General features: G+C 40.8%; 1 protein-coding gene across 2 annotated transcripts in view; it reads right to left on the bottom strand.

Annotated features, from left to right (window-relative positions):
- APP (amyloid beta precursor protein) overlaps positions 1-21,318 on the bottom strand; it is a 229,420-nt gene that overhangs the window by 57,142 nt on the left and 150,960 nt on the right. For both annotated transcript variants that reach the window (XM_055701097.1, XM_055701098.1), the window contains 3 exons: positions 15,124-15,257; positions 6,469-6,543; positions 5,242-5,400 (listed from right to left, as the gene is read on the bottom strand). In XM_055701097.1, coding sequence (XP_055557072.1) covers positions 5,242-5,400; positions 6,469-6,543; positions 15,124-15,257 — 368 coding nt within the window. The remainder of the gene's footprint in view (positions 1-5,241; positions 5,401-6,468; positions 6,544-15,123; positions 15,258-21,318) is intronic.

Below are 21,318 nucleotides of genomic sequence, written 5' to 3'. Positions count from 1 at the left end.
TTCAGGAAAGGTTGGCTAGGATAAATGCAAGACTTTTACTTATGGGTGAGGCACAACTAAACCCTCATCCAGCTACCATTCGTGTGGAGCTAAAAGATGCCTTCTCCTAATTTCTGCTAATTTATAAGAGAACACGTTACCCCACACATCACAAATAAATGGCTATAATGGTGCTCAAAACTTCCCTTTGCCTACCATCTCATGGACTTTTCCTGAGGCAGAATAAAATGAAACCAGTATTTGATTCTATCTCATTATTTGCTTTTCAGGATTTGAACTTACTCAACTTTGATAAATTAAGACAAATTTTGTTTCTGCTTACTCTTTTAAAACTTTGCAATTTAGATATAATGAACCTGCCAGGGTTTTGCAGAACATAATACCTGTTTGGAATGGCCTCTTCCGTCTTTTGTTCACAAAACCCATATAAAAAGCCTACTGGCAAGCCTAGGTGTATGACTATACCATCTGCTCAAGCCCACAGACTGGGAGTTTGGTTTTATTCACATAAAAGTTTCAGAAGCTGCTAGAAAATGGAGACAGGCGACCATGTTTCTTGAAGTCTGACTTAGTTTAAAAGCTGAGCTGAAATCCATGCTACTTCAAAAAAACCCTACAGAATGAAGTGTATGTGAGAAATTCCACAGCTGTACATTTAGGGCTTTGGAGGAGCAGAGCTAAAGGGTGGAGTATTACAGCTGGACTGCTCTTTCCTGCTGCACAGGAGAATTTTTATCACTAGCGCAGCAGCAACGCTTTGGCCTGCCTCCAACTGCGTATTTCCACAGTAATCTGGCTGGACTCAGGAAAGGCTTCAAGATTCCCGAACGCAGAGGCACTGAGTAAGGGCCCCTGTGCAGATCCCTCTTCCATGTCCTCACAGCCAAACTCAGCTAGTTTCAGCCCACACTGCACTCCCTCTGTACCAACAGACACTGCTCCCATAGCACAAAGGTACCAGGGCAATTTCTGAAGGCAACAAGAAAAAAAAAATGGCAAAAAAATTCAACTGGATTAATGTACATGCTAGGGTTCATCTTAATGATCCTGCTCTGTTCAGCAATAACTTCTATTTCAGTAAAGTAGTGCCAAATTAGAAGACAAGCATTTTAAACTGATTTTAATGATTATATGCTCACTTTATGTGCAAAGTAAAGAGGTTAATTAATTACCTTTCAAAGTTTTCCTGTATGTTTCCTTGCTCTGAAACCCTTTATTTCACCACTAGGATCTGGATTTCTTTTCTGCTTCTCTTTGCCCCCTGCCACTGGCCTCCCACAGAGAATACGCCTCGCTTACCAACAAAGATTAAACAGAGAGACATAAATCCAGCAAAACTTGACATGCACGTGAAAGAGGGAATATAAGCAAATTATAGAATCACGTCTGCTCACGGAGAATGATGGGTTTGAATTCCTCTATTTAATTTGCAAAATGAAGGGGAAAATTTCCAACTGTTTTAAAAAATAGAGGCATATTGGTTCCAGCTGCCACTAATCCTCCTTTTCTGTAGTAAGGCCATCAAGCAGGATGAAACAATACAGTGTTTTGACACTGGAAACTGAACAGCTGCACCCCATTTTCAAAGGCAACAAAGTATAGCAGTGCAGTTAAGCTGCATCAGGAATCAGGGATAAGGATCAAAGCTTCTGGGCAGCCTTCATGACAGTGCTTCTGAGAACAGAACAACAGTACAAATATTTGGTTTTGCCTAAATTTATTTTCTAGTAGACCGTGAATGATGGAATTTCATCTCTGTACACTCCTTGCCTCCCTTCCTGCCCTGAGTGGTACTCTGAAGCATGCCTTTGACACTGGCACTGGGCAATCATCTGCATAACCTGTGAAAAAAACCCTGCATTTAAAGTTTTTGGTCCAGTACAGAAGCTACTCACATAAAGGATTCCCAGACTTTTCTAGTTTTAGGTAGAACGGCACTGAAAACAGCTGATTTTCTAGGCATGTATAAGAATGTAATGACTACCCTAGTAGCCCAGACCAAATGTTCCCCTAGTCCTGTATCTTGCTATCCTACAAGGAAAGCCTCCTCCAAAGGAGCATGTACATTATGATACTTCTCACACAGCCTTCCAGCTTCCCCCTGGTCCACAGCTCTGGGACCTTCTGAGCCCTGAGGAAGTTTTTCTTTGGCTCCCCTGAAGAGCCCACTGCTTGAACACAAGCGTCACACAATTTGTACACATACAGAACAGGAGTTTCCCAGTGGAACAGGATTTCGTCACTCATGGAGAACTGTGTGCCACATCCATCATCAGTCTGATGACACCGGCAGTGCCAGACTCACTGTACTCCTATGATAACTGATCTGCAGGCAAAGACTGGTCATGGACTTCTAGACATCCAGGAGTAAAATGAAATCCTGTGCTGCTTCAAGTGGTCTGCCAGAAGTAAAAAAAAATCTTGGGAAATGTTCAAATTTAAGTACAAGGCAATACGCCCAAGTGATTAAACAGCACATCGAAAATATTTTTTGCACACACATATATCAGTAAGTCTATCTATACATACCAGACTTACGGTAACTTTCCTAGCTGAGTGCAGAAGACATGCACTTCAATAAAAAAGCCTAATTTATTTTTCAATTTAAACCCAAACTCTGTCCTTACAACTTTAGAGAAAGAAACCAGCACTTTAAATATTCAAAATCTACTTTTGTAATAAACATACTAATAGCAAACCACATAATTTGAAGCTGGCTGGGGAAGTGGGTTCTTAAAAATACTTTGAGAACTCCAGAAAAACCTGCCTTTTTGTAAGATGACTTAAGTCAACAGTAAGGTTATGACTTATTCTCCCAATGACAACACAATTGCATCAAATGTACTTTTAGTTTACTAGGAAACCCACAGAGAGAAATATAGCCAGGGCATCAGAGCTGAATTTTCCATTAATGCCATTTTCTCTTTGGCTAGACAGTCTTGGTTTGGATTCACAGTGTATTCAGATTTCTGGCTCCATACCCTGCAAAGCAGTTAGTGGACTGGATTCATTCATTAGCCTGTTCAGTTATCATCAATCACTCCTCAGGTTTCACCCTCCATTTCATGACAAAACCAGACAAATCCTCCTGCTGAATTCAAGGTCAGTTTTTTCATGTGCTTTGGCACACACTTGACCAGCAGCTCAGAGGCACATGTATGAACTGTCAGTAACTATGGTGCACACAACCAAAAAATGATGAGGCAAGGACAATACAATCAACAAGACTGGGAAAGGAACTGTTTAAAGACATTGCTCTTTCAGCTGTTCACCCTCATTAGTTTTGAGATGAGTCCCCATCTGGTAGCATTTTCAGCTGATGTTACCTCCATGCTTGATGCTTGCTGTTTTCAGAATGATTAGCTTTTTTAGGGATGCTATATAGGATGCACTTCAGACTTCTAACAGTACCTTCAGAACTTACATCTACTGGAGTCATGTATCAAACGGTCTTCTCTGACACAGCCTTTCAAGCCTGATGCTCTCCCACCGACACAGTAAACATCTTATTAATTCAAATGTCCTGTGACTGACTACAAGAAACCCAAACATAAAATGCAGTTTTTTCTGGACTCAAATCAGTGTTAGCATTTTTGCCCCTTAGTGTTCTGCAGCTGAAGTTCACTTTTTTTTTTTTTTTTTTTTTTGGCAGCGGATATCTCTGCATTCCACAAATCCGAAAGGTTGCTCCCTTGTGCTAGGAATGAAGTTGCACATTGCTCTAGAGACCATTCTGCTGTTCAGTGTGGTTCCCATCTTCACCTTCCACAACCTCAGATACCTGCAGAACCAAGCTGCCAGCTTGATCCACACACAACTTGAAATCAAATAATCTTTCTGGGATACTTTCAGACAGGATTATACTTGCATGAGGCTCAGCTCAACTTCGCAGCAACAGCTGACTGGCTAAAGCCAAATGTGAAATTGTATCTCAGGTCAACTAGCCAAAACCACACTGCAAGAGTACAAATGTGATCTGCAGCGAGTCTTTGCACTCACCTCACTCTCAGTTCTGCACCACAGACTCCAGTTTCCTAAAGGAAACTGCATCCCAGCCTGTAACTAACCGGCAATGCGTCCAAGCTCTTCACTATACTCACCATAGCCAGGGTTTACAATATGCATCTTGCACTTTAAACAGACAACATCCTCTACCAATTTAATACAGACTAACTTCATTTTCCACAAATTACTATGTTACAAAATACAGATTAACTCCTCCTACAACTACTCTAAAGTCACTCCATAACAATTTTACCTAAGTAAAAGATTTTCCTTTTACTTGGCACACACAGTAAAAACAAGAGAGTTTTGCACCATTGAGTGGAGAACAAAATTTGGTGATCATGAAGAACTAAGACCATGATCACTTCCATGCTTACTGAATATGCAGGTTTCTCTGCAGAAGGAAATCCACTTAAAACATGTAATTTTAGCAGGTTAGCCATATTGATATAATTTCCTGTGAGGACAAATCCAGGATCTAACGGCTACCTCTTACACTGCTGACCCCAAAGTCTTTTAGTAATGTAATGTTTTTTCCATCTAGGAAGTGTTCAAGAGGCGAGAAGTATATAAAACATTTGACTGTCTTCCCGCAGTGTTTGTGCAGATTCCCTTCTTCTGGAGGTCACAGACCAGTTATTTTGGTATTGAATACAAACATCACAGATATGGAGTCATTAAAAATTCCATTCAATCCACATTCTGAACTTAGTTTTTACACCCACGGATAGCCATCACATCTAACAGAGACAACTTTGCATTGCTAGCATGCTATCTTCACACCATCCACCAATCCTCACAAGATCCTTCACCAAACATTTCAACAAAGAAAACAGAAAATCACAACCACCCTCATCCTTAAGCTCCATTTTGACACGAAGTATCCTACTCTGCATCACTTGGAGGGATGCTTCATTATCGTTTTGCAGGATCTGTGAATAGCTACAATTTCTGACAACCAAATCACTTCCATATTATTTATTTAAGTATCTTTATGTATGTATGTATCTATCTATAGGTATGTACGGGGAGTGTGTGCTTGTGCCTACATTTATGTACACACAAAGTCTAAACTTTTAATCTTCTAACTAGCTGACTACTGTAGTAGCTTTTGCACAGGGAACACGCTCACTGTTCCATAGCTGGACTGCACCTGGGCACACATTCTTTTTTCCTGGGATGACTACGGTACAGACATTTTGACACAGCTGACAGAGCTTGTGGTATTGCACTTACCCTGGGTGGGACAGTCTGCAGGGCTGTGATATAGTTCTCCAGAGCAATGCGGCGACGGTCATTCAGCATGGCTTCCACCCGTGCCATATGAGTCTCCACCAGCTGTTGTCTTTCATTTGCTGCTTCTTGTTCCAGTGATTCTACTTTCTCCTGGAAATGCTGAAAACAGGAACAGTGAAGACATCTTCAGAGACCAGTGGCCATAAACACCTCTGCCCACAAATCACCAAAATCTCGCCCCATGTCAGTATAGCTTGGCTCCCAGGAACTGGGCACTGAGCACACCTTCCACTGATTTCAAGTGGGAACAGCAGATGCCCTGTATTCCTGAACACCTGGTCATAATTTATTCATCTAACAAAATATTCCTGACATGTTCAGCACTACCACCAGTGAATCCTTCATTTGCCCCCCGAGACAGTGGTTCAGCGCTAAAGAATTGTGCCTAGAGACGGGAGGAGTTCACAAGCACATGTCCCCTGCCATCAGGAACCATCGATGTGACTGCAACAAGCAAATTACATTGAGGGGGTGAGGGTATTCCAACCTGATCAGAGTCACCATTTCTTATAAACTGGCCACCAGGAAGAAAAACTGAGCCAAACTTATTCCAATGAAGGAAAAGACTGACTGGGTAAAATGTACTGAGAGCAAAGCTGTGCAATCTAATACGCAAAGCAATCTGGTTCTGAACTTTACCTTTTTACAGTTCTGCATCGAAAACGTTCCAGCAGTACTGAATAATACCGGCACAGTGGGATTCAATGAGTGTCTGGCTCATCAGAATTTTTGAATTATAGTATAATTTTGGATAAAATGATTTTTGGCTGAGGATTTATTTCAGATAAAACCGATGGTGATTCCTTCCTTAAATCACATTTTTCCATCTCTGCTTTGAGCTTTTATTAGTTGATCATGGCCTAGATTTTGAAAGGGGCCCATGGGAACTGAGTTTTCAGTTCTTATGGAAGGCAAATCTACGTTCAATCAAAATTCTACCCCTCCATGAAGTCATGAGCAATGTCCTGCACAGCTGTTCCAGGGACTGGCTGCAAAGTACAGAGATACCCAGCAGACACTAAGAGCTGGAAACGAAAATAGCAACAGCAAGAGCAGAGAATAACATTAATCCCCACAGACGTAGGTTTTAAAACTTATTACACCCAGCATCCTTGTATTTCATCTGTGGTCCCAGTTAGTTAAGGTTGTGGCTGCATTTTCCTTTACCTGGATAACAGCTTTCTTGTCAGCCTTCGGCAAGTTCTTTGCTTGGCGTTCTGCCTCTTCCCACTCTCTCATGACCTAACGAACAAAACAAGGAGCATGACTTTTGTACTCTCCTCTCGTCTCAGGGCTTAGCAAGAACCAAGCACTGCAGCTCCCACAGTCATCTTTTTATATTCCTCTCTTCCTCTTATCTCTATTAAAAAAAGCAGTTACAACATTTAACAAAGGTAGGATCCTGTCATCAAATTAAACAGAAACAGTACTTCTTTGTCTGAACATCATGCTAACCTCTCACAACTCCACTGTGAAGCAACACAGCCATTAACCAGCCCTCAAGTGACAGAGGTGGAGGTCTCTGTGGGTGAAAACACCAACCTCTTTTCATCTCAAACAGAAAGGAAACTGCTTCCATCTATTTTATGCCCTTGGTCAAAATGAGTGAATTCCAACTTGTTCTAATTGATGCTTCTTTTGGTACCACAAAAATGTTTAGATGTATTCGGACTACACTGCTGGCCTTCGAGTAGGACAGATCAAGAATTACATGCAATTTGTACTATTTTATCCAGAAATAGGTGTCCAACACATCAAATACAGAATGTATTTATATCTCAAGTATGATGCTGACAGAAAAATGATGTAGGAGAACTTTCAGTACCATTCCTTTCAGCAACATGAGAGGCTACCTCCTCCTGTAACAAAGGGCAGCATTTCAATAGTCAGGGAATGAGCTACTCTTTAACTTGCTGTCGTAACATCTGAAACCTTCTTGTGTCTTTACTTAGGGACTTTATTCATTCCACACCGAGACAGCAATCTCCTCTGATATCACATTTTATGCAGGAACAATTGCTCTCATCAAATGCAGTACACACAAGTGACTTGTTTAGTTGCAGGATTAGTACAATGTCCTAAGAAAACAGAAGAAACCTAGAAGAAATTACTCAAAATGTGAATTTCCTTTCTTACCTTTCTCATACACTTCCATATTACTTAATAGAAAACATGCCCTTTCTAAAGGGGATTTTAGAAAAGCTCAGAGTCTGCATGCATGACTGAAATTTTACCAAGACCAATACCAAAGGCAGGACAAATTAGACCTGCTGTGTCTCATGTCTGAAAGTTGAGCCTCCACCACTCAGATCCTAACTCAGGCTCCCCAGATTTCCCATATGCTGGACACTGCTAATCAGGCTCCTTGATGGACAGACTGTAGAGCACTGGTGGTGCCTCAAGGTACCTGGCTGAGCCTGTGACTTTAAAAAAAAAAAATCAACAAACCAAACCTGGGATCAAAGGAGACTTTTACAAGTCCCAGTCCTAAAAATGTAATACCCCCTCAGTTCTATACATGGTTGTAGACCCTAACGATTAACTAGCCTGCGGACACCTGCACTCAAGACTGACTCAATGTATGGGATTTTGTTGTCAAGCAGTCATCTTCCTTTTGACCCAAAGCCTGGGAATGTGTTTCAAGACACCAATGAACCTGTCATAGTAAAAACAGATCAACTTAGTATCAATGAAATTATCTATCTGTAAGAGATTTTGGCCTCAGTAACAGCCCAAGAGAGTGGAAACATGTATTTTGGGAAGTTAATGTGGTGCTGAAAACTTTGAAGTGGGAAACTGCTTTGTCTGCTTCTGGGTTTCAGCAGGGGTATGGTTACACAGCAGTTGTAAACACCTGAAGTCAAGTACTTTGCAATCACAGTCTTAACCTCACTGTGCTTTTTTACTGGGAACTGTAAGCTGAAACTTAAGTCCCAGGAATTGTACTACAACCTACATAAAGTGGCAGCCTAAAAGTACCTCTTCAGTTTACATTATCTTCTTATCAGACAAATACACATTGGTTTGCAAATTGTAGCCAAGCTCTAAGGAGGCAGGAAACCAAAACTGCAAGGACACATGAAAATTCATCTGCAAGGGGCTGTAGTAGGAGCTGAGGACAGAGAACACAATGCGCAGCGTACCAAAGTTACAGGTTGCCCCACCACCAGCTACCTTCCCCAGTACTTTGGCAGGGGAGATTTTACCACTTCTCTGACAATGCAGGACTAGAGGACACGAACTGACACTACAATTTAGAGCACTGTGATGTGTTCTGGAAAGAAAACAACTTACTAATGCTCAGAGTGCTGCTGCGTATTAAATGCACATTAAGTATTCATCTCTTAATTGGATGCTTAGGTCGTATGACCGTAGTGACCAAGAAAACTACATTCATGTACACAGGCGGTACCTTTCTATAGGCCTGACATGCCACTGGTGCCAGGATGTGAATGTTACACATGACTCAGAAATTATGGCATTAATTCAAGTTATAAACTATGACGATGTGTTCAAGATTGAGCACTGGCCTAGGTTAGCAACTTGATGATTTTCTTCTCCCTCCTCTCCTTTTATGTCTTTAAATCACATCTCTGATATCTTCCTAATACTCTTTCTCACTCTGAATGAGCAGTTGATGGGCTTTCAGAACAGTTTTCTTGCCACCTTTATCCCTCAAACCAACGCTCTGCTAATCCATATGATGAAAACAAGTATTGTGGGTAATGTGATAAGGAGACCTTTGGATAGACCAGGTCTCTCTGCCTGTTTTATTTCTCTAAACCTTTTAAGGCATGGAAGGCAGGATGACAAACTGACAGCCTACACAGCTAGTTGGGAGGGATGTAAATTTCAGAGTTCAGCTCTGGTGCAACAAGAGCGAACAGCCTGTGAAAAAACCCAGAATGACACGGCTGCTTTCACGAACAACATAAAGATTGCTGTGCTTTGAGTGCTGACTTTTGCAACTGAGAAGACTTCAATGGCTGAAAGCATCTCCATGTGTATGCTAACTAACTGAAGATACAGCTATCTATGGGCAGCCATTCTATCACCCAGAGAAAACTTCTCTTCTCACCGAAGGTCATCGCTTTAGAGAATTACGAATGACTAAGAAATATGCTGTAGCACTCCGTAGGAAACCGAAGAGCAAGACAGGGAAGAAACAATCCCCCAGATACGCATGTGTAGAAAAAGGCTGAACTTGGTCTCTATGTGCTAAAAACCCCTATTCTCCTTCTTTGACAACACAGACCTATCAAAGCCATACAGATTTACAGTTCTTCAAGGCCTGGCGGCTTTGTTCAGGGAAAATGACAACTTTGGTTGAGATTTAAGAAGCAAGCCATTTCAAAGTCGAACTTCTTCAGAACTCAGGACTTTGTGCCTGCCTGACTCCTTTTGAAATCGGGCTGCAGGGGACACCAAGAGGGAAAAAGGAAGTATGGAACATAGCATCACTCCTAATAATGAATGACAAGTACAAAAACCTCATTATATTGAAAAGAGCAGAATTTACTCCCATTTTTACACTGGGGCACTGAAGCATATCTGCAAGAGAAGAATTTAAGACAGACATTTGGGTTACAGGAATCAGACCAGCAGAGGTGCTTGCCTGAAGGTTTGCTTAGTTAGAAGGTCAGTTGTGCCAGTAAGATGCCTACATTTGTCATGGGCTTTTGTGCCTCACTTAAGTCTTGAGCCTTTTTCTGGTAATAACATCATTAAACCTCTCCAAAGAGCCCTGACTGTAACTGAGGGGGGTATTCCTACTAACCTGACAGTCAAGTTTCATGGAAGAAAATAGCTTCCCCACACACAATAACAGAGATGGTGGGATCTAGGGAATACAGGGACCAGTATTATGAATGCCTTTGTCACGGATGCAGACAGTGGGACTGGATGCACCCTCAGCAAGTTTGCAGATGACACCAAGCTGAGTGATGTGGTTGATACTCTTAAGAGGGACCTTGACAGGCTTGGGAGGTGGGCCTGTGCAAACTTCATGAAGTTCAACAAGACCAGGTGCGAGGTCCTGCACATGGGTTAGGGCAATCCCAAGCACTGATACAGGCTGGACAGAGAATGGATTGAGAGCGGCCCTGAGGAGAAAGAATTGGGGCTATTGGCGGATGAAAAACTGAACATGAGCCGGTAACACGCGCTCATAGCCCAGAAAGCCAACTGTATCCTGGGCTACATGAAAAGAGGAGTAACCAGCAGACTGGAGGTGCTTCTCCCCCTCTACTCCACGTTCATCAGACCCCACCTGCAGTACTGAGTTCAGCTCTGGGGCCCCCAACATAAAAAGGACATGGACCTGACAGAGAGTCCAGAAAAGGGCCACAAAGATGATCAGAGGGCTGGGGCACCTCTCCTGTGAAGACACGCTGAGAGAGTTGGGGTTGTTCAGCCTAGAGAAGAGAAGGCTCTGGGGAGACCTTACAGCAGCCTTCTGGTACCTAAAGGGGGCCTACAAGAAAGCTGGAGAGGGGCTTTTTACAGGGGCATGCAGCGTTAGGACAAGGGCTATTGGTTGTAACCTGCAAGAGGGTAGATTTAGATTAGCTATTGGGTAGAAAGTCTTTACAGTGCAGGTGGTGAGACACTTGAACAAGTTGCCCAGAGAAGCTGTGGGTGCCCCGTCCCTGGAAGTGTTCAAGGTCAGTCTGGGTGGGGTTAGAATTGGATGATCTTTAACGTCCCTTCCAACCCACACTGTTCTATAATTCTACGGTGCCGCTGGCACTAAGAATCAGCTGGGGACCTCTCCAGTATGTTGGAACTAGTTGCATGCAATGATCCAAAAAAACCCTTGAATACCACACCAACTCTGTTGGGGCTGGTTGAGGACTGCAGTACTTTCAGATGATTTCTTTGGAAATGAACTTCCAAGATGCAAGACTATGCTATGAGACAGGGTATCATTAAGTTCCTATCATAAGTACTGTACATGCTATGATTCCTAAAATACTGTAAACAGCCAGAGGAAGAGTAAATTTAAGACACAAGGATGTCACAAGATGTTTGAGGAGAGAAATGTATAAATATACCGCTCCCTTGAGTAAAGGTTCAATATCTGGTTCTGCCAGGTTATTTAGCAGTAAGTATTCAAACGAGGGAGCTGTACAGGAGTTAACAAACTGGGAAGAGGAAGAAGTAAAGGGGAATTGTACCAAAACAGGAAACAAGAACCACAGCATCCTGCAGTTTGTTAGCATAATCTCTCCCTGTTACACGTCAGAGAATAATGAACATGTAAAGGTTACACATGCATTGCTGCATGGCTACCCTGTTTGCATGGGAATATAGCTTTGTTGTCATTTGGAGCTGCATTAATAATTATTGGGAAAAGCTTAAAATTGTATGCCAATGTAATTCTCTTTACAGTACTGCCTAGGAAAGTTTAGAAGCCTTGTTGATCCAGGTGCAGTGCAGATGTAAAGGCAGAAAAACTTTGATGGCCTGTAGCCTAAAGGGACAGACACTTCAGAGCAGAAGCGATTAACCATTCTGAACCATAGGGGTGTCAGGTTATCGTACAGAAAGACCACGTACTCCCATAGCAAGAGAGTTTTAGGAGCTGTGAACTATGAACCAACACAACCACTGACAGAAGCTGGGTCTCTGCCTGTGTGAATGTCTTCATGCAAAAATAAAAAAATCAAGTTGTCAGAATTTCATGGTAAACAAAGGGAAGTTTCAAAAAGAGGATATACAGAATACCTGCATCTGCCCTGATGTTTTGATCAAAATATTTAATTTTAATTTTATTTTTTAAATGATAAACTTCCTTACTCCTTAGATGATTACATTTTATGTGAACTAGAATGCATCTGATTTTTTAATTAGTTAATTGGCTGTTGCTAAGTGTGCATCAAATCAAATACTGTTTTAAAACTTGCTGCTTTATTAAATAAAAGAAATATCTGTATTTTGTGAACAAACCAATTCATTTCAGATTATGACACTTACCAAGATTGAAGAATGATGTGATCATTTTCCTGAAACCACTGACCATTTCCTCTTTTTTCAACAGAATAAAAATGGGCATTTCTACTGCTTTATAATCACCCCCCCCAAAAAAAATACAACCCCAAACTATGTCTAGTGCAGCTGAAGAACTTAGCTAGTGACTCACTTGTTAACTTTTTTGAAAAGAAAAACGTTGACAGCAAAAGCTTACTGAGTTAATCTATTTAGCAGTATTTTTAACATTACAAGTAACAGCTTCAAAGTAATTTTTAATTAATATACATTAAGAACATATCTTAAACATATTTTAAAGAAAATATAAACCACAATTTTAAAATAAATTGCCAGAAAAGGAGACCTGTGGTATGGAACTAAAACATATCAAGAGTTCACATGAGGGAACACAGAATGGTAAAGTAGCTGGCTTTTTATACTTCTCTGTAAGATCTTTGGTTTTTAAAATATTTGAAATTTTAACTGGGAGAGGTTAGGTTCAATAGTGTATAAAAATTACGCATAGAAGGGAAAACTAAGTTTTAAAAATTTTGCTCTCTTCTTCAAAACTCTGCAGGGGTCCTGTATACTTCAAGACATACGTGCTTTAAGCTGTGATTTCATAAGCAGCTTAAGCAAATTAAAGACCAAAGATCTTTCTTTCTTGATGTACTTATCGTGCTGCTGTTTCCCAGGTCTGATTTAGCTTGCTGAAGTGGCCAGAGTTGGTTATTTCACTTTTTTTTGGAAGAGTGACACTGCAGTGAGATGAGGGAGCTGACCTGCCTCACCTCGCAGCTGTACGCTCATTAGCACTGACAGAAAGGATGGCTGGGAACGTGCTAACGAGGGCAGAACAAGCAGCATCACCAGCGTGATGTGCTAAAAAGGGCAGAACACATGGCAGCACCAGTGTGATCTTCAGTCAAACCCCTGAACCACGGCCTTCATTTGTGAGGTTGCCCCAAACGCGCATGGCAAAATGTGCAGCGCGTTTACCCAGAAGTTTTCCGATACTACAGTTCAGTGCTTTTCCCAGGTAATTTTGCTGGCCTCAAGCACTGATGTTGTACGTTCTCTCTGTATGACATTTTCTGGGTGCCACTGCATCTCATTAGTTTTTCCACAAACCATAAGCTTTGCAGAAAACAAAATATACAGTTCACCCGAATACTGCCCTTAATTACTAAGCTTAACCTTTACATACTGGGATTTTGGAGACAAACCTGAAACTGCAGTGAGAATCTGAGGACTGCTCCCGGGAAACGTGCCCTTTACACTGACTGTCCTTCACTTTCAGGAAATCTGCTCCTACAGCATTTTTTAAAACAAGGCTGTTTCAAAGGGAGGAAATAACCAGCAGCCGTCCACATGCCTAGCTGGGGCAGGATCTCTCTCCTCCATCGTTCCAAGCTGGCCCTTCCCAAACCAAGTACTACAGGCACACAGAGATTTGTTAAGGAGAGGACTGGGATGAGCCGCTCCCTAGGCAGGAGCGCAGCACACTGCTGCCTTGCCAGCCATTGCTCACCACGCACCCAACTCACCCCATGGCTTCATGCTGGCTCTGAGCCAGGTACTGCACGCACCCACGCTCAGCAACACTCACACCTCGGCCACTGGTTGTTTTAATGAAGTTGTTAACCTTCCAGAGGATGGGAAATGATACCACTTTAAAAAAATAAAGTACTATTTTCTCTCTTCATGAAGGAGACAGCTTGTTTGGGCTACAATGCTTGTCAAGGAGAGGAAGAAGAGGAGCACATGTTTTTCCATCTATTAAATGTAATATTCTCGGCATCTCATTTGCACTGATCAGATGACTGCTTCACGTAAGATGCCCTGCTCCATTTATTAGAGAAGTGTGCGGCATAGCTACAGTGCCAGTAGACGGGGACTTATTCAAAGAGCTTAACTTCAGGCTTACTCAAACATTTCAGCACAGAGCTAAAGGTTAATGTGTCAAGTAATACACAGGAACACTGAAAATGCAACCGAGGAACAAAGTTACAATGAAAAACTACAGTAAAATAGCTACATAGATATATGGAGTGCATCTGAATACTACTACATTATTTTTTCTGTTTTAAAAAAAATATGCACCACAGGCTTTCCTTTAAACCTCTTGTATTTTTAATTTGTTGTTAGCGCAGAACTGTGACAATTTTTTCATTTTTTAATTGGCATTGCTATTATAAACCTTATTTCTGAGACAGTGGATAGCTCATCCCTGTTTATAAATCCATGGGATTATAAACAGTGTACAGTTTCAGGCTACACAAATCTTTTTGGTTAAAGGAAATAAAAAAGTTGATTCAGTTGGATTTCGGTTCAGTTCCATAGCAGTGATTTTTGCCCTTTTCTTCGGCTTTAGATGCATTTCATGTTACCTTGAGGCTCAAGATCATTACAGGAACATAGGCGGTCTATATTACCCCAGGACATGGCCATGTATGCGTACAAACAGAGAACGAAGCTAATCACAAGAAATCTCTATCAGCTGCTGCAAAGGATGGATGACTAATACAGTGGTCAAGATCTTTACTTCGAAACAAGAATAATCTCAAAACCCAGATAGTCTTCCACACAGAAGGCAGTGCTTTTTAACCCTTTTTTTTTTTCTCCTTTTTACCAGCACAAGTAACTGTAGCGACTTACAGTTGCAGCTGTGACCCAACAGCAAATGTTATGTCCCAGCCAGCTGAATTTCTAGACAGGGTCAGAAAGGCAGTAAATGGTGTATTTACAGCACTAACCAGGCAGGGCAGTGGGCTGAAGCTTTGGGAAATATGACCGTTGTATGACTTGACAGACAAAACTCCCCCATTCGAGAATAAAGAAATTTCCCCTTACCTGAGACATCCTTTCACGGTGCTTAGCTTCAAGTCTCTCCTTGGCTTTCTGGAAATGGGCATGTTCATTCTCATCTCCAGGTGTCTCCAAGTATTTGTCAACAGCATCAGGAGTGCTAGCAGCTGTGGTAGGGACTGAGGTAAAATTTTGAGATGGGGAGAGGCAAGGGAGAGAGGAAGAAAATCAGAATTTCTACTTTAGTATAGGTAAAATTTAATCAGACCCAGCAGGCAATATCTGCTCTAAATTCCACTGGAATAAAGCCATTCATTTAACCTCAGAGAGATACAAAAACATAGTTTAGGTGGTTATGTTACACACAGAAAACACATCTAAATATACAAGGATTTCACCCCTGCCCCATTTTATATACCAGGAGAAACTCCTCAGAGTGAACAAAGCAATGTTATTCAAACAGGCTAGAAACTGTTGCCAAAAAAAATATTCTAAGGAAAAGGTGCCTGGCAATGACTAAAATACATAAGCTAAAGAAAGCCCCTGGCAAAGTTACATGCTTTGTGTATTAGTTTATTTTTCAAAGGTAAATTGTAACACATGAGTGCCAATGTAAATACGTTTTAAAGCACCTATGGACCCCACAGTACTCTAATGAAATACCTCAAATCCTTCCCTTAGTGACAGCTTGGCCTCACAGACATTTACTTTATTAGCAGCAACTTTGATTAAGAAAACCACTCATGGATGCTGGAAATAATCAGCAAGCTTGCACTGATTGCTAGCTATTTCTGTTGGATAACCAGGTGATACCTATCACACTGGTAGTGGAAAGATTTGCATTTGGGGTAATACAAGCAAAGTGAGCAACAGTTCCCTCTCTACACAGTGACACCCAGCAACCCCTACATTAACTCGAGTAACATTTCTGTGCTAGGGCCACACAGCAATTTAAAAAACTATCCAATGATGATCAACTATTCCATTTCAGCTACATTGTCCCTAAATACTTTATTATATAATTAGTTTAATTTCCCTGGTCACACTTAGTACAACAACTGCAAAGTTAAGTTTAAAAATTCTGACAAATTAACAAAGACCGTACAACTGGTTCTGCAGGATTTTTTTTAGAAAATGTGTTTGACTACATGTACTATAGTTCACTTACAGAGGCAATACATTTCAGTACATAGACTAATACAAGTACAGAAAAACCCAGGATCCTCACATCCTAAATATTTCTCGATGACTTTAACAAAAGCAAACTTTAATCTGACCATGAGACTAAGTAACTAACATCCAGTATTTATTTATGACTACTTCCCCCAAACAAACTGAAGCATAAACACACCTATGCTAAATCATTAAAAAAAGTTTTTGGAAAATCATCAGTTAGTACGTGTTAATCTCAAGGCAATACATCCTCAAATTTTACGAAAAACTTAACCTGAAATCCAACCTTTTCCTCCAATTTTCCCCTAGATGTATAACCCCAAAAGCAAAACAAAATTTCAAAAAACAAACAAAGTTTTTGTGGTTGGCTTCATTTGAGGTATCTCTACATATTCTCTGCAACAGGCATAAATGGTTTTGGCTGCTGTTGGTATAAACTGCACAATGGATTTTTTTAAGTTACTGGATCAAAGGGAAGGCCTTGCTTGCCTCCACACAAACAAACAAAAAACTAAAAGCAAAAAAAATATCCAATTCAGAAGTCATAGGCAGTGCAAATGATCACTCCTCCCACTGTTTTTAGATTTGTTTCATAAATATTTAATTACAAGTTTACATTTTGTGAAATTGTGGACTTTGTTACTGAAGTACTGTAACAATCAAACAGGAACAAATAAGCTTCCTGACAAGTCACAAAAATCACAGAAATAGAATGCTACTCAGTATTTTCAGTGCTCTCACAACTTCAGACAATTTGAAGTCTGTGATACTGTTATGAAAGCATAAAAATTCTCTTTCTTTTTAAACTCTTAATGATAACAACCTGTCTTCAATGTTAATGTGGTTTGTGCTGGGGTGGTGGCTGCTGGAAAGGCTACAGCCAGTGTAAACAAATCCCCAAAACAAATCACCCAAAGCTTGGACTGACTGAAAACGTTTCTGTAATGTTCAGAAGCATTCCTAAGTATCTTTGCCTTTCAATCTCTCACGGACCAATTAATTTCATCTTCATCTTTCCTGAAGCTGCAGTTAAGCGTAGTACATTTCAGTCCCATTTAGAAAATGAAAATTTTATTTCAAACCAGGAAGGAATTTACGAGTGGCAGCCTGAGCAAAGGCCATCCCTTCCAGGCTCCCCTTTCCCGACAGGGGCTCACCAAACACCCCCAGCCAAAAGCAGTGAGTACCACACTGTTTAACTAATCTTGCTGGATTTTCCTTCCATGACTAATTGCTTTTTTTTTTTTTTTTTTTTTTTATTCCCCAAAACTTGATGAGATGGTCTGGCAATGAGTTCCACAGTTTTATCAGGCTCTGTGAGAAGAGGATTCCCCTCTGCCTACCCCTTCCTCTCACTGCCTCTGCAGGACACAGCAGGGTTTAGTATGGGAAGACGAAATGGGGGACAGCTCTAGCACATTTGACATCCTTCTCCATCTTTTACAGGTTATTTTTTTTTTTAAACTAAAGTCTGTACAAATGTGAGTGGAAAGAAGTGCTGATCTAAATAACTACCAACAAATTATGCAAATTTAACCTTTAATTTATTGAACAGGGAAAAAGGTCACCAGCATTTGGACCGAGATCAGTTAAGCCAGCTGCACATTCAAGGTCTGATTTTCAAAAGCTCCCATCTCACATGTGAGGCCTTTACAACCCAGATTTTCAAACAACATGCCTGCTTCTACCGGGATGCTTGCTGGTGTGTTTCTGAACAGGTAAGAGTGCCTGGTGCTGAGGATGTAAGAGCACCAAGCCCCCTGTAAAGCTGCACAAAACCCAATCAAAGCAGCGACAAGGCGGATCTGGATGCCTTTGATGGCCAGGCTGTGCCCAGGAGCATGGGAAAGGCTGTGAGGAGCACACTGACAGCTGACCACAACCTGCTCTCTCAAGCTAATGCTAAAAAGGGCAATGCTAATGAAGAATGGTTAAGAAGCCCCATCAGTTACACTCATCCGCCAGGCACTGGACTACTAATTTGATTTAGAAAATCTCTACTGGGAAAAGATTTCTGACAACAGTTTTATCGGAAAGAAGCAACTGAGGTCTGGTGGTTGGAGAACAAAGCCAGGCAGAAATAAGTCTGGAAATCCAGACCAGAAATAAGCCACCCACTTTCAGTAATAAGTGCAATTAAGTATTTGAACAACTTATGCACAGATATGCTGACTGGCCCCCAAACATCCTTGAAAACATCCTGCTTTGGCATCTCCTTCTGAAACCCAGCCAGTGAACAGGTGTGAAAATAAGGGGTAAAATGGCTGTTTTCTCCCTCCCAGCTTGCTGCTGGCACTGGTCCATGCCCAGCGCATGTCAGAGCTGGCTGAGCCTGCGCAAAGCCACCCCTAAGGACTCAGCCTACCTACCGCTCCTGGGACATTTACTTGGCTGCTTGTGGCTGAAGAGTCCAAAACATGGACTAACAGAGCCTATAAAGACAAGTATGGCCTTCTGTCAGAAAAAATACATGCATGTTGGTACTGACTTAAAGAAAAAAAGTCCCCTGTACAGTAATGGTGGTACACTCAGGGATCACATCTAAAGCAGCAACAGTTCTGAGGCTTGGCGTCTCCACCTTCCATGTCCAGTCTCTTAGCTTCCAAAATTTTGTTAAACTAGATGAATGCTCCTAAAGTGGATTAAAAAGCATGTTGTTTAAAAATGTCTACTAGTTTAACTGAATGAGATTCCAGGCACAGGTGATGTGAAGAGACTTAACAGATGAAAGAGAACCCAGTGTTCCAGTGGGATGGTCTTTCCTTTCTTAATAGTTGGGTTATCTCATTGGCTTTACTACCCATCAAGGCTCAAATACTTTGTCATAAAAGATTGCATTCAGTTTCTGTAATATTTCATAACTTGCATTAACAGTCAAAGAATAATTACAGGTCAGTGTAGCAACCTTGGTCTGAAAATATAATTAAGTGTACTGACATAGAGAAATCACATGTTTAGAAGTTACATTCCTTCTTCAACTTTACTTGCAAAGACTGATCCTATCTTCCTTTGATAGGCTATAATTTAAATAGTTGGTATGGCATCAAAACAACAGGCAGCTTGAAAGACAGTTTAGTAAATCTCTCACAGAGACTTCTTGGTAAGCAAAAACCCCCACATACCATACTCATATTATTCCTTATCTATTGCCTTAACTGAAGTTGATACTTGGCATCTAAACTAGATTTAAGTTAGATTTTCTCATATAAGAATTCTTCTGTGTAAGAACTTCCAAGATACATTTCCTGACCATGCATAGCTAGAAATTGGCAATCATGCTTTCACTGCATCTCCATCAGTGCAACCTCCTTCTCACCAGCCCCAACAAACGCAATTTTGCCTTGCTCATATCCATCCATTTGACACTCCCCTCAGCCTTTAATTGCTCAGATCAATCCCCTTGGAGTTCTTTTATTCATTGTATGCTTGGGAAGAGGTCCCCAAAACAAACTTTTCTCAAGCATCTTTGCAATACTCTGCTTCAAGTTCATTCTCTTTTGATTTGTCACCATAAGTTTAAATATTTATGAGGGAAAAACCCCATTAAATTATTTACTTTTTACACCAAATGAAAATAAATACAAGACAGAAGTATTCTCTTGAGCATGCCTCCTCCCAAGATGGTAAACAAGAGTTATCAAGTTCCACAGAGGGAAAATCAAACCAAATCAAACCAACAAAAAAATAAAAAACCCCAATAAAACAAAACACCCCCCCCCAAAAGAGAACTGTGATTAGATCCAACAAAACAAATTACAGCAAAAACAGTGTCTACTGTAACACATTACATTAATAAAATTTACAGTGCTTGAAATTATCAATGGTCAAAATCTTGTATATGAAAACATTTGTATAATTTTCCTTTTGAATCCTAAACTGCACTCAATTGCTTATGAAAAGTCCCAGTCCAACACTAGCTCCAGGTGTGGTTCAAGGGTGAAATGTAAGTGTGAATTTGTATTGATGAAGAAACTGTGGATCACTTGCATCCACTAAGGGCAATAGTCAAAATAAAAAATTTAAATAGATGATACTGGAAGTCATCCTGTTACTTCTCCTAGGCACTGAATGGTAAGTGCTAAGCACTCACAATAAGTGAAGAACTGCAAAAGTGTGTTTTTCTTAATATTTCATCTATGCTATTCAAATTTGGCCTCAGATTCACCAAGATGCACAATTCACCCAGTTTTCATGCCAGAGAAAATAAAATTCAGCAGATACGGGCAATTCATGCTGGAGATGGTGGGAGAGGGACACATTTATTAAGTAAAGTCTTGAGAGGTAATGTCCCCTTTACTGCTAATTTGGGAAGCAGTAAGACAACTGAATATAAAGAGCCTTTGTGATGAAGCAACAGGTTGTCCCAGTGTGACTGGCTTAGTGAATTTGTATAACAACTTGAGTTTTTTATGAATTCAAATAAAAGATTTCGTACTTATTACATGAAATGCTTTCTTGCAACATCACTACTTACAAAGGCAGATTTTTAGAATTTTAAATGGTAGAATTTAAAATACAGAAGCCTTGTGCTATCTCCTGTAGTGCTGTGACAGATTAGTATTGTAGCTAGTTGCTGTGATTAATATTTTCCAGCACTAAAGGCACTGTCAAAAAAAAACAAACAAAAAGCATTCCTGGCATGAAGCAACTTGCAAGCCCTGCTGCTTTTATAGGCAGATGGCTGCCAACTCCCCCATAAAGCTCACAAGCAGTGAAAGGGCAGTATCACCCAGTCCAGATGAACCTGCTCTAGACATGGCCTGACTTCCATCTTTGAGCCTCCTACTTGACCTGAAGCTCACAGAGTCTCTGAAATTGTACAGATAAGCAATCACCTGTTAAATGAAACAAACGATTAATATGTGCTACCTAACTAAAAATTGAGTATACTTTACCATTCTGCTTAGAATGTGCTACAGGTTTTTAATGCCTTAGACATGCTCTGGAAGTTGGCATGCAAGTTTAGCTGCCAAAACATTTCACTTCATGCTACCTAGGCTGGTATCAAGATCCCAAACAAGGAACAAATGGATAAAGGAAATCACTAACAATCAGAGTATTAAAAAA

This window comes from Falco cherrug, chromosome 2 (genome assembly GCF_023634085.1).
Source record: "Falco cherrug isolate bFalChe1 chromosome 2, bFalChe1.pri, whole genome shotgun sequence".
NCBI classification, from domain to species: Eukaryota; Metazoa; Chordata; class Aves; order Falconiformes; family Falconidae; genus Falco; species Falco cherrug.
The sequence above is the reverse complement of the archived record's forward strand: the minus strand, read 5'-3'. Positions and strand labels throughout refer to the sequence as shown.